This window comes from Quercus lobata, chromosome 4 (genome assembly GCF_001633185.2).
Source record: "Quercus lobata isolate SW786 chromosome 4, ValleyOak3.0 Primary Assembly, whole genome shotgun sequence".
Lineage (NCBI taxonomy): Eukaryota > Viridiplantae > Streptophyta > Magnoliopsida > Fagales > Fagaceae > Quercus > Quercus lobata.
The window spans coordinates 74,103,280-74,117,332 of record NC_044907.1 but is presented as its reverse complement, the minus strand read 5'-3'; the positions used below and the strand labels follow the sequence as shown (position 1 = coordinate 74,117,332).

Below are 14,053 nucleotides of genomic sequence, written 5' to 3'. Positions count from 1 at the left end.
TCCTAAAATTTAGCCCTTCTTTTACATCTTATTTATTCTGGATTCATTCCCTGGTTAATCTGGATTCATTCCAAATTGGCGTGCATTTATGAAATAAAATTCAATCCTTTTGTTTGATCTTGACCATAATCCTTCAGAATTTAAAGTATAATGGATCCATTTCACATTTTACAGTCCACAAGCAATGATATTACATACTTAAGGATACATGTAGTGCCAAAATAATGTATATCTAGGAAATAAAATTAAATTACAATCCTTATATTGTCATAACCAAATGAAATTTCAAGTGAAATGATTATCTTGTTATGCTTCTACTCAACCAGAGGCATGTATTTGAACGAAAGATAATCCCCCATTTCTGAATTCATGTCCACTGGCAGATGCAATCATGCAAAGATAAATATCTTGTAATCCTATAGCTTTCTTTGTCCTCATTACTTTTTGTACTTGTTGTACTTTTTTTTTTTTTTTTATTATTAGTTTCAACTTATGATGTCTGTTCTTAATGATAGTTTTTTATTATCAGACCAAGACATCAATCAATTTTTTTGATATAGACAAAGATTAAACCCCAAATATTTTATTCAATCATTAAAAATTTTACCAATTGGATTAATTGAAATTCACGTATTTGTTTTAAAAATAAAAGGGTCATCTTTGTTAAAAAATTTATTTATATTTGACCGGGATCAACTACGAGTAGGAGGCCTATGCTGACCGCGTCGTTTGGGTTTCATAAAGAAACCGTGTGAATGCGAAAGCCACTTAAAGTAGTAGACCCACAACTTTATGGAGAGCTAGAGAGGACAAACAAAATGTTGTTAATCTCAATCACCCTCCCATTCAGCTTGTTTGTCATATCAAGCTTCGACACCCAGAAATTATAAGCTATCTAAAACATCACCCTGCTCCTCCCTGATAAGAATTTGAACTCTCTTACGAAGAAAATGAAGGTAGTGGTGAATACCATGCTCAACAATGATTTAGAAGTTCTGTTCCTTACTGTACTTCCAAATTCAAATCATGTCATGTAATGTAATACTAATTGCCACTTATGAACTTTATTGTAGCAAAAGGTAGTGATCCGGGTGAACTTGAATAATGGCAAAAAGAATGCTCGGACCAAGGCCTTGCAGATTGCAGTTGGTGTACAAGGTAATCATTTTTTTTTCTTTCAGTTGTTAACATTGAACCAAATTTACATGCTCTTTACGTACTTGTTTACTCCCCCAATTACTTCAATTAAACTCAACAAAGTTTCACTTAGGAATTTAAAATTAATGATCTTTCTTTTTGGTGCTTAAGGTGTTGAATCAGTATCTTTACAAGGTGAGGATAGCAGTCAAATTGTTGTTGTTGGGAATGACATTGATTTAGTCCACTTGACATCTTTGCTGAAAAAGAAAGTTGGATCTGCTGAATTAATGAGTCTCTCACCAATCAGTTATGAGAGGAAAAAGCAACAAGAGCCCAAACACAACAGAATACAATCAATGGTTTGGCCAACTTATCAAGCTAGTGTGCCATATTATTACACTGACATCTTAGATAACAACCAAGACTCTTGTACTATTATGTGACCACATGTATGAATTTTGTCAATGGCTAAAACAGAAGTAGACTTTCTTAGATTCTGTAACATAGATTCTACGTATGATTCATGCCATTGAATTTAATTCAAAAATCACAAGTAGAGCACTATGTGTAAGAAGTGTGGAATGACTTTCTAAGGTCTATCTCTTTAATAGAAGATAAATTTTTTGTAAAAAAAAGTGTAATTGACTAAGAAATCATATTCATGTAATCTAATAAGAAATAAGGATCTAGTTCAAGGCATATGGTTTGTTGTTGAAATACATTTCTTCAGTATTATTTGCAAAAGCTCTCTAAACTGAGCAATGGCTAGAAAATGGAATTCTGAACCTCCTAGTAGACCTCAAAAACATCTAATAAAGTGAGGAAAAGGAGATCTGAATATCATCAAATCCCACTATGTTGTAACTTTTGTTCACACGTAGGGGCAGTAGACAATAACTGTTAAGACAGTGAATTCAAGATGGAGAAACCTCACCCTTGCCTTAGGGTATATAGCGATTTATTTTCATTATGTAATAATAACACTACATTGTTTTATCCCCAATGTTCATAATAACATGAATTTCTAAACTCAAAATAATGTACGTTGGAAAATTTACTCAAAATACGCAATACTGTACATTGGAAAATGTACTCAAAATAATGTACATTGTTTTCTATAATTAATAAAAACCATGCTTTTACTAGTCTTGGCCACGTCTCAGCCATTAGTCTGCTAGCCATGTATACACTGTCAGCAAAGCAGTCTGATCCCCAGTAAAAAAGAGGCCCCCAGGACCTATTTGAAGAGTCTGGACTTCTTGTTCTGCAAATAATCTGCCCCTGTCAGTGAATCTAAAACAATAATCACTAATATTAGTCAAATCCAAGAGGGAAAAGAAGAAAGATTTTTCAAAGGGAAAATTGTACTCACGTTTGGCAGTTCATAGAGGTGGACAGATTTATCGCTACAAGAGCAATACAAGATTGGTTTAACACTGAGATCAGTCATCCCAGAAAGTGCAAGGATGCCCTGTACCATGAAAAATCATGCCATCCAATTAGTTGACACTTTTGAAAAATTAAGGCTACAGCATCAACAACATGGCATTGCAACAAAATAATACACCTATTGAGTTTTTGCTAAAAACTGTAGCACAACTCAATTACTTAAGAAGGAAAGCAAATAGGAAAGTAAATGAAACTAATTGTGGTTCAATAACTTACATGTTCTTCACTGTGAGTATAGATTACTTCCAAGCTGCCATCCTCAGTAGAAGCCCAAACTTTTATCGTGCATTCCAATGAACCAAAGAACAAATACTTATCCCAGCACATGAGAGACTTCACAACATCATCATGCCCATTCAATGTCATAATACACTGCAAATTTTCATGATCCCAAACCTGAAACAAAATATAAGAACAGAAATGAATTATTATTATTTTTCTGACAAATCAAAACAAAATATATGGTCCTTGCGCACATATAAAGAAAATGACAACTACCAAAAAAAAAAAAAAAAAAAAAAAAAGAGAGAGAAAGAAAAAGAAAAGAAGGGATAGTTAATAGATTCAAATCATATCAGTACCACATAAGATATATACTGCTCAGTTTTACAGAGTAGAACTTAATCAATTTAACGTAAATAATTTAGTCACTAAAACAAGGATATGTTATTGTTGCCTGCAAAATACATGAGGGAGAGTACATCATTTGGTTCGATGCAAGATTTGAAAAGGGGAAATTTCAAACAAGAACAATACAGAATCACTAAAACAAAAGGTCAGCACCAGGTCTAAATGAGATACTATCCAACCACAGTCCTTCCAGTATAGATGAAGCAAGTAATGAGAAGAAAGAACCAACGATCTAAAATAATCAAGCTCTCTTCAAATACTAACTACTCACAACATAAAAGATACAACAGCAGGGGGAAAAAATTCTTGAAGAGAAAAACTAACCCTTATTGTTTGGTCCTTGGAACCTGAGTACAGCCTGTTGCCTCCTCCAACAACTAAAGATGTTATACCATGCGTGTGGCCTTTAAGGGTTGCGGCAAGTTGAAATGTAATGTTAGTTTCATAAGTGCCTTTCCATGCCAAAATAACACCATCCTGCAATCAAAAGTAATACTAAATTAATTTTGGACCAACTTTAATTAGAATATAAGTGATGTACACACAAGAAACACTCAACACCAAAATCTAGTGAGACCTCGAGCATTAACATTGGTCATTCCCCACCACCCCCCTTTTAATAAGTAAAAGCAAACGGCTTTGACAGTAGAGTCTTAGCCCCCAGTTTAAACTGGGAAACTCTAGTGGGTGAGACAAGCATGACAACCAACTGACCAACCCCAAGCATCTGCTATGGATATGACTCACAATATCAAAGTACATTAAATATAAAGAGATAAGTTCTTGCTCAAACAACTAAAAAAAAATTCTGAAAAGGGAAACACCCTGAACTTAACATTACCCAAATTTAATCAAATAGAAAGAATAAAAGCTAGTAAGAGAACACAAGAATTCTAAACTATTAGTAAAGTGGCTTACCTCTACCCCAGCAAAAAGCAAATCATTAATAGATTCCAATGCATTGACTTGCCCAACAGGTCCATTGAGACTGTATTCAGCACCTGATTCAGTATTCCACACCTGCAGCATCATCAACATGCCAAATCAAGGTCACATCATGAACTGACCAAACCCAAAAAAAACATCAATGTGGCAACAAAAAAATTGGAACAAAACATTACTCGGTTTTAAGCTAACCTTCACAACATTTGGCATGCCAACAAAGAGCCATGGGCCTTCACTACAAACAGATCCAACTTTGCCACCAAGGTTAATCACATTAGCACATTGACCAGCACGGCAGTCCCAAAGCCGAATTGTTCCGTCACTGCTACCTGAACAGAGCTTGTTGCATCTTAGAGGAAGTGCAATTCCATTGACTGCCTGTTATCAAAAAACTCATAAATATGGTTTTTAAAAAACAACTTGCTCTATCTAGAATTAAATTCATGGTAGGCCCCATCATTCATGTGAGAGGAGAGAGCATTACTAAAGGAGTATTGAATAACTTTCCATCATTTAGATAGTTATATAATGACAAAGTCTAAATGAGTTCCAGCACAATTCAAAAATAAATGGGAGATTGTTTGAGTGAGACTTGTTCAACTCCAAAGAAATCCTGAGATGAATTAGGTCTAGTCCTATATCTGGACCATGTTATGATAAGAGAATGCTCACTTTGGTCAAAGTAAGAGCCCATCATAATTTAAAGCATGTCTTAAATTACGATGTGTTTTGATGGCTTCTTGATATGAATTTCATGTAAACAACTAGAATCATGTGCATTCAGGTCAATATGATGCAAACAAAACTTTTTGAGTGAAGTTGAGATGCTGAATCAACATTTTGAAATTGAAACTATAAATATCCCAGATAATGCAACAAATCAAAGATTCTAGGATACTACCATCATAATTACTTCAAGTCCAGCCCAAGTTTTATACTTGAGTATGCCAATGCCATTTTACAAGAAAACTAACTGGCAGTATATGACTAACAGATATCATTTATATCCCTTGAAAATCATCTTCGTATGGTGCAGGGTAAATCCCTCTCACTAAGGATGCTGCTTACAAGTTACAGTTACAGAAGGCCTAAGGATGCTGCTTTCAAGTTACACAAGGCATGAAGAAGATCAGCAACCCTGTCAGCGTCATTGGCAGAAATATTATCAATTCCAGTTCAACTCGTGGAAAATCAACCAGCTTTCAGTTTCAATTTGGTATTTTACCCACCTAGACTCAAATTTTACACAAACATTATTTTTTGGTAAGTAAAAATTTTACATTCCATACATAGAAAAGAATTTTCGAATGCTAAACATGGATCCAGTCAAAGGCTAATGACTGCATATATATTATAGAACATATTAAATGCATCAATAGGAAGTCCCCTACCATCTACATCATTTCTATTTTTCCAGTTTGTTAGTTATCTAAAGTCAAACAATCTCTTAAGTAGAAGAATAAGATTTAATTATACTTTAAGCTATAACCTTAATTTACAAAGAGGCATTTAAATAATTTCCCTAATTCCATTTCTGCATGACAGTGACTCAAGTTGCTTAATTGCACATTCCCTAAAGCACACAAGTTGAAAGTTGAAAAACTAAGCAAATTCTCAAAAATGAAACAATTTTTTTTTTTGATAAAAACAATGAAGCAATCAAAATGTTACAGAGAATCATTTGAGCATAACTGAAAAGTAGTGCCGTGGAAACAAATTACATGGAAAAAAATAGAGTTCACCACACCTTCAGTAAACGCAGATCTTTTTGAATCTCTGGGGTGATGGTTTGTGCAGGCAAGTCAAACCTATGCACATTTTACCAAAAAAAGAATGTAATCATTGTTAGCAAGAGCAGTTGAGACCCAAAAAAACTAAATTCCTCCACCCTATTTACACCTAAGACTATTTAAGGAGAGAGTTAGTGATTAACTTGAAAACAAAAGCATTAAAGTTTATAAAATTCAAAGCTTTCCTCTCTTTCCTTTTCTCAGCAACCAATCAAACATAAGAAAATATAATGAAAAGCTAAAATAGAAACTCCTCGTTAAGACATAGACATACCAGCCTTTCCCAGCAATATCTTTGAGCTGCTTCAACTAATGTCTACATTCTATGCCATACCAACTAAAACACAGACATACCAACCAAAAGCATCAACTAATGTCTACAGACTCTACACTCTATGCCATTGCCTTTATATATAGACTCAATAATTAGCACAGACAAGAAATTTAGAAGTCACAGCATCTACAATCAAACATAGAACATATGAAAAACTAATATGAAAGAACAGAGATCTCAAGAGTTCATTATGGCCAGACTGACACTTAGAAACTAACCAAGGCCAAGGAGCAGTTTCGTCGGACCAGACCTTGAGATCTAGTCAGAACATTAAGACCTGACATCTTCAACTGTTCAACATCACCTGAGCAAAGTCCATTCAAAAGATTAATAGTCATTTGAAGCATAAGCCCTTACCAATCTTGAGGACTCCTCATTAGCCATCAATTGCTGATTGGAAAAAAGGAGTCCTCTCCCCCTTAAAAAGCTCTGATAGTAGTGAGTGCCAAAACTTGCCCCAGATGATATTGAAGATGACAATGTCTGCAAATATGACATCCCCCACTGCAGATTCACTAATTTCCAATAAAGCCATGGATGAAGAAGAAGGCTGAGTGGCGGTCCTATTACTGTCTTGGCACCTCATTCTCATCTCAACAAGGAAATCAGGAATTATAGTTGGGTCTGGCTGCCCTGTCCCCTTGAAGTCAGAGAGGTGTTTCTGTATGAATTCATAGCCAATCTTCCCAGTTTTCTGTGCACCCTCAGATGATCAAAGAGGCCAAGACACCTAAGATTAGGTGTCTGTTGAAATATGAAAGAATGTTGTCTAGCCTGTGATGTCATGTATAGTAGTTTACATCAGAGGACTCCATAAAAAGAGTTATCAATATAGAGCTGTTCTTGATTGTCAGTTTAACAGAAATTAGAATAAGAAAAGTATTTCATTTTATTTATTTTTGAATTTTTTGACATTTTAGACTTGAAAAACCATAACTAAAAAGTGCCTGAAACAACTAGTTGGTCAATTTTGGTTTCCCTTGCTTCAAACCCAGAAAAGAAGTAAATACATTTATACTGAGACAAATTGAATGTTTTACTCTCTCTGATTGCTACAAAACAGGAAAATATTGTAAAATGCAAATTTAAAATGTTACCTTTGTGTTCCCATATAATTTCCAAAGTATATGAATCTTTTTTTCACACTATTACTAATTCAAAAAAATTAAATCCCTCTAGGACCCAATGATATGATGTGGCTATCATACAACACAATAGTTTACAAGCATGTTCCAACTAAATTCCTAAGAAGAAAAAGAAATGGGAAATCAAGGGAAAAACAAATATGCAACAAACCTTTTGTCTTTGTTTCACATCAAACATCCAGCTGCTGCACACGCAATGAAAGGTGGCCAACTAACTGCATTTGGGCCCAAGCACATCATCAAACTTCCCAAGAGCTGTTCTTTACTGTCAGTTTATCAGAATTTGGAATAAGAAAAGTATTTCTCTTTTCTTTCTTTCTTTTTCTTCTTCTTTTCCTTTTTTTTTTTGTATTTTTTTTTTTTTTGAATTTTTTGAAGTTTTCGACCTAAAAAACCATAATAAAAAAGTGCTTGAAACAAATAGTTGGCTAATTAAAGGTGACTAACAATCTGTGGAAACCAAAACAGAAAAAATCACTATGAACATATTCTCAATTCATTAACTTTCTAATCTTTCCCCACAACTAATATTTACTTTATAGACTCCTCTCGACATAAAAAAATGTAAAGAGGTACCAACTCTTTTAAAGTCTATTTCCTACATTTTACCCAAGTTTCATTCAAGAATCATTGTCCACAAACAATCATCAAATCCTAAACCTTAAAGTGTTGCTAAAGGACTCTGGATATTAACAAAAATATCTTTAAAGAGAGAGAGAATAGGAAGATTAAGGATCAAGAACAGACCAGCATAATGCCATCTCTTGTGGCAATAGAAACAATATCAGCGCATGAAACTACCCCTGGACAAGCCTTTTCAAGCTCCTCCTTGATGAAATCAATTTTATTGAAAACCCTCAAGGTCTGAAATGGTTTTTATTAAAATTGCTGTCATCAAAAAGGACCGAAGCACCATAGCCCTATCAAGAAAATCCCACAAAAAATTAAGACCAACAAATTAGTACCTAAAAATAAATGGCAAGAAATTAGACACCAAAAATAAGAACATACAATTTTTTATCATCATCTGGTCATGGAATGTCAGCCAGTGATCTAAATTATGAATGAATGCTGTCCCTCCATCTTGTTAGAGAGATAGAAAGGGCCACCAGCCTGTACATAAGAGCACTCCAACAAAAAGAATTACTAAGAGCTGTTCTTTATTGTTAGTTTAACTGAATTTGGAATAAGAAAAGTATTTCATTTTTTTTGAATTTTTTGAAATTTTAGACCTGAAAAACCATAACCAAAAATTTCCTGAAACAACTAGTAAAGGTGTATGTAACAATTTGTGGAAACCAATACAGCAAAAATCACTAGGAACATATATTCAATTTATTAAGTTTCTAAGCTTTCCCCACAATCAATATGTAACTTTAGAATCTTATCTAATTGAAAATATAGAGGACATTAGTCTACTCCTCCAAGCATCCTAGGTAGCACTAGGGTAATTAACACCGCTCTTCAATAAATAAATAAATAATTACTCTTCATGCAATCCAACCAACAAGATCTTAATCTGTAAAAGGAAGGTAATATTACAAGGATGTAATAATAATAATAAATGAAATATGTAATAGAATATAACCCGATTATTTGAAGCTACAACTAAGCAGTGAAGTTGCCCCTTTTAAAAAAAAAAAATACCCAGACCACAAGATGTAGTTAGAATTGCAATGGAGTAGAGAAATTTCTTCTCACACTAGAGCATAAAGCAGGGTCATTAAATGAAGTCTGACATAAATAAAGCATTAAAATGTGGTGGTTACATAGTAGTAGCCTATATATTCTCTGGTATGGCTATACCTTAAACATAAAAGTTTTTTTTTTTTTTTTTTTAAAGGAAGCAAAGAAGCTTATGCACCCAGTAACACTAGTAATAAGCCTCACATTAACACAAGTACAACCATTCCAAACTCGCATAAAGGAAATTAAAAATGAAGAATCTTCTTACCAATATAAAGACAGTTTTAAGGAAGCAAAAAATTTATGAAAATGATATTTTCAAATATATTAGTATATAAAAATATACCTAGTATTTGTATCCACTAAATTCTTCTTCAATGAGTTCGTCCACGAGCATTCTTCTAGGATCTTTGTAACTTGTTATGTCTTCCTCCATAAACAATATTCACTAGCCATTTCGGTTTTCCACTTGAGAACACAAGATAACCCAAACCCAATCCAAACATGAATCCACAACCATACCCCAACAATACAACTTTCCAATGAAACCCATTTTCAAATTCGAAATCATCTTCTTGAATGGTTGATGATGGTGATGGTTGTTGTCCCTCATCATTGCCACAAGCTTTTGTCATTGGAAATCCACATAACCCACGGTTCCCATAGTAAGAATCATTCATAAAGGTATTGAACTGTTTACCTTGGGGTATATGTCCAAAAAGATAATTTTCTGATAGGTTTAAAAATGCTAGCATTGTGAGATCTACCAATTGTATAGGAATTTCACCTGTGAGCTTGTTTGAGGAGAGATCTAACCATTCAAGATTGGTTAAATTTCCCAACGATTGAGGCATACAACCTGTAAGATTATTGTGTGAAAAATTAAGCCCCTTCAATGATCGAAGCTCTCCAATTACCTTTGGAATTTCTCCTTTGAAATTATTGTTGGAGAAATCAATGGTTGTGAATAGACTTTGGATTTTTACCAAATCAAAGAAAAACCCTTTCATCACCACTGTCACAGAATCTTGATAATAATTATCACCCATATATTTCAATTCACCTTTGTCTGCACTCACATTCATCATGGCTTTTAAATACTTGAAAAGGTTTGTCGGCAAATGCCCATGGAACTCATTGTGAGAGAGGTCTATGATTCGCAAATTTGGGAATGGGAATTTGGTCTTGGGGTTTCCTAAGGCACCATGAAAGTTGTTTGATCGCAAGATAAGAACCTGCAACTTTGGAAGAGTTTCCAACCAACAGGGAAGGTGCTATTAATCTTGTTGTTACCAAAATCTAGAACTTCCAAATTTCTACAACGGACCAATGATTGTGGCAATGACCCTTCAAATTGGTTGCCATTGAGTTTAAGACTTCTCAAGCGACATCCCTTTGCAAATTTCATTGGGAGGGTGCCATTAAGATTGTTATTTTGTAAATTCAGATCCATGAGATTGTCACTAAAGTTTCCAAAACATGGAGGAATCATGTTACTCAAGTGATTATAAGACAAATCAAGGTACACAATAGAACTGAGATTGCAAATCAAGGAAGAGATTTGTCCAGTTATTTTATTCCTTGCAACTGAAAAGAAAGATATGCCTAGTGGAGGTATTGGAAGTGGTCCTTGAAGCAAGTTAGAACGAAAATCAAGATATCTCAAGTTCTTCCACGGAAGGTGTCCTACACTTGTCAAGAAGTTGTATGAAAGATTCAAATTGTGCAATGAATCCTTCCCCACCTCCAAAAACCACTTCGGAATATTGCCTTTGATTTGGTTTTTGGAAAGCTCTAAGGATTGTATATATTCTGCAGTTCGTAAAAAGTGTGGAATTTCAGTTATGTTGGAAGAAGACAAATGTAATGAGAAAATGTTGGGCAAGATATTGGTGGCGAGGGTGAAGGAGCTTAGTGATAGATGAGGGTTATTTGACATATCAAGATCTTCAAGACTTTTGAGTTTTGAGAATATTTTTGACTCCACATTGCCACTTAAATTATTGAAGGAAACACTTAGTTGACGAAGGCTCACCAATTTAGAGATTGACAATGGAAGGGGACCATGTAGTTTGTTATTATTCAACTGAAGATCAACCAATGAGTTATGCAGGAATTCACCAATATGCCCAGTGAATTGGTTATTGTCTAGAAATAAGTACTGCAAAGATGGTATGTCATACACCCAAGATGGTATAGTGCCATTCAATAAGTTATCAAATAAAAGCAGATATACCAATTTGGAAGGAATTTGACTAACTGACTGACTATTGGAAGAACTGTTTGAAGAAGAAACTTTTGACCAGTTTGTTGAAAGATTTGGAAGTTGGCCTATGAAATTGTTGCCTGAGAGACCTAAATAAGTAAGTCCTGCATTGTTTAGGAGGGACCATGGACACTGACCACCAAAGTTATTATATGAGAGGCCCAAAGAAGTTATTTGTGTGAGGTTTGAAAGAAATGTTGGATGCGATGAACCTATGAAATTGCAATTACTGAGGTACAATTCTTTTAAGGACTTTAGATTGCTGATAGAATTAGGTATGTCGATTGGGAATCCAGTTCTAGAGAGACCCAAGGACTTGAGAGGAGTACTCCAGTTATACGTTGGAAGGGAACCGGTGAGATTGTAGTTGTAACCTACATCAAGCAGCTGGAGGTTTGGGAGGAGGAATATATAATCTGGGAATCTCCCTTTCAATCCACAATCAGAAAGACTAAGAGATGTCAAAGAGGAAGACAAATTCATGAAAGAATTAGCTGGAACAGAAGACATGTTAACCTCATCCAAAACAAGTTCAGTTAGATGGGTTAGGTTTTGAACAAGCCTTTTCAAACTAGGCTTTTCTATTCTCATGTTATAATTCAAAGAGAGATCAAGTGAAACCAGTTTAGATAAGTGGGAGATTTCGGAAGGGACATTACCAGCAAAGGAGGAGTCAGTGAGGTTGAGATGCGTCATGTTCGCAAAGCCACCAAACTTAGATGAAATTGCGGAGGGATAGAACTCGTTGAAAGCGAGGTTGAGCCGCTGGAGATGGCGAAGAGAGAAAATGGTAGAATTGGGATGGATGTGACCTTCAAGGCGACTGCAACTGAGGTCGACAGCAATGACATGACCTGTCATCGTATCACAGGTGACCCCATCCCACCCACAACAATCTGTACCCATTTTCCACGAATTCTTCGGAGGATAATAATACAAATTGTCACAAAGAGAAACGCCGACAGAAAAAGAGTTTCTGAAATGGAGCAAAGCAGAGGATTGGTGTGAATGGCAAAGAGGCGTTGATGAATTAAAAGAGAGAGAAGAGGAACAATTATTAGGTTGAGAAAGGATATGATATATTTTGGGAGTTCTTTTAGGAAGAGAAAGGAAATGGGATGGCATAGATACATATATTTATAGGTATGACGAGAGACCATAACTACGATTATCAGGCACATCACACGTAGACAATTCTAATCCCTAGTCTTAGCTTTATTTTATGAGTTGGGCCAGTGACTTGGAAAATTAAGGTCTTGTGGGTCACTTTTTTTTTTTTTTGATGGAAATCTTGTGGGTCACTTTAGTATAACCAGCGTGCGGTCGCTTTGGAAAACTAACTTTTTATTTGAAAAAAAAAAATTCAAAGTCAAAAAATCAGGTATTCCGAGTGAGATTTATAAAAACTCCTTATAAACAAGTATCATAATGATCCTCCAGGGCCCTGGCCTAATTGTTTAACTAAATTATTTTAATTTAGGCACATGCCAAATGCACAAGTAAAAAAAAGACCAATCAAGATCTTAGAGGGTTTGGGAATTTCTAATCATTGCTCAGTTCTCATTTATAATGATTATGGTCTTGAAATTCCTAATCATTGCTTATATATTGTACAGCTAAAAATGTTCTTGACCTCTTGGTTTCCCACATTTTTATTTTACTATGATTTAATTTGGCCTAGAAGGGGTTTCCAATCCATTGCCTAAAATATAAGCACTTCTGAAAACATCCTTAAGGAATACTGTATTGATCTTAATTCCTGTAAGGTACACTCATGACCAACATTGTGAAATTGTGTTTTAAAATTCTTATTTTACAATTTAACTAAAATAATTTTTTTTTAAAAATTAAAATTTCAGTTCATGTGGTAGAATGTGTAAGGTAAGTATGTATTACGGAGAATATGACATTGTAATATCATTACTCAGTTCTAATTTGGTGTTATAAAATTTCAATTCATGCATACAATAGTGGAGCCAACATCATAATTGGTTTCTTTTGGGGAAAAATGTAAGGGGATTTAATTAATGACTGATTATTTACAATTTGATTCAATTAAAAATACTTTAAAATATATATATATATATATATATTAATAGTTAAAGTTGAGAGAAAATCCAATTAGATCTCAAATTGGAATTCAATTAAAGTCTAATTTTACGCCATGTGTTTCATCTAATTTAAGTTTTTAAATTTTTGTACCAAGTGAGTTAATTTAATGTAAAAATTGGATTTCAATTAGAGTTTAATTTTGCACCACATATCCCATCTAATCTAAAAAAAAAAAAAAAATTGTGCCAAGGAGTAAATATAGTGAAGAAAACGAGGAGTTCTTAGAGAAAATTTAATTAGAATCAAAATTAGATTTTGCCTTTGTTAGCTTTTCATACAAATTAAATTATTTATATTTTTCCGTTTTTACATAATAAACTATAATTGAGCTAAACAATCACATGCACCTATCCCCATTCAATTTTGGAGATATAGATATTATTGAACCAATTTATTCTTTTATTTTGTGTTGTATTTAGTAAAATTTCACAAACAATGATAGTGAATTGATATTGTATATGTAGTGTCCAATTGTGATTTTCAAAATTATATACATAACAACAGTGTAATTAAAAACTTGGAGTAACCAATATCATTAAAATTGCAAGGAAAAATC

General features: G+C 34.1%; 3 protein-coding genes and 1 long non-coding RNA gene across 6 annotated transcripts in view; 1 reads left to right on the top strand and 3 right to left on the bottom strand.

Annotated features, from left to right (window-relative positions):
• Positions 1–8,546, bottom strand: part of LOC115986339 (zinc finger CCCH domain-containing protein 48-like) — a 32,373-nt gene extending 23,827 nt beyond the window's left edge. The window contains exons 1-8 of one of the 2 annotated variants that reach the window (XM_031109204.1): positions 8,445–8,546; positions 7,585–7,698; positions 6,745–6,982; positions 6,507–6,592; positions 4,357–4,542; positions 4,138–4,239; positions 3,544–3,696; positions 2,806–2,985 (exon numbers count right to left, since the gene is read on the bottom strand). In XM_031109204.1, the coding sequence (XP_030965064.1) occupies positions 2,806–2,985; positions 3,544–3,696; positions 4,138–4,239; positions 4,357–4,542; positions 6,507–6,592; positions 6,745–6,982; positions 7,585–7,611 (972 nt within the window). In that variant the 5' untranslated portion in view covers positions 7,612–7,698; positions 8,445–8,546. Of the gene's footprint in view, positions 1–2,805; positions 2,986–3,543; positions 3,697–4,137; positions 4,240–4,356; positions 4,543–5,911; positions 5,973–6,506; positions 6,593–6,645; positions 6,983–7,584; positions 7,699–8,444 lie in introns of those variants that run through there. The other variant, XM_031109205.1, reaches the window with a different exon arrangement.
• On the top strand, positions 852–1,387 carry LOC115986347. The gene is made up of 3 exons (XR_004090696.1): positions 852–956; positions 1,074–1,158; positions 1,309–1,387. It is a non-coding gene; the product is annotated as an uncharacterized LOC115986347 (long non-coding RNA).
• Positions 7,785–10,431, bottom strand: LOC115986340 (receptor-like protein 9DC3). 2 transcript variants are annotated; one of them, XM_031109206.1, is made up of 4 exons: positions 9,466–10,431; positions 8,392–8,398; positions 8,181–8,342; positions 7,785–7,819 (listed from the first exon to the last, which is right to left on the bottom strand). In XM_031109206.1, exon 1 carries the CDS (start codon positions 10,205–10,207, stop codon positions 9,521–9,523), a length of 687 nt encoding a protein of 228 aa, XP_030965066.1. In that variant the 5' UTR covers positions 10,208–10,431; the 3' UTR covers positions 7,785–7,819; positions 8,181–8,342; positions 8,392–8,398; positions 9,466–9,520. The 2 variants fall into 2 exon arrangements, with proteins under 2 accessions (XP_030965066.1, XP_030965067.1); XM_031109207.1 differs by lacking the exon at positions 8,392–8,398 and having other exon boundaries at positions 8,181–8,321.
• Positions 10,315–12,291, bottom strand: LOC115985786 (receptor-like protein 7). Its single transcript, XM_031108685.1, has one exon. The coding sequence runs from the start codon at positions 12,289–12,291 to the stop codon at positions 10,315–10,317; it is 1,977 nt and encodes a 658-aa protein (XP_030964545.1).
• Between the last annotated feature and the right edge of the window lie 1,762 nt (positions 12,292–14,053).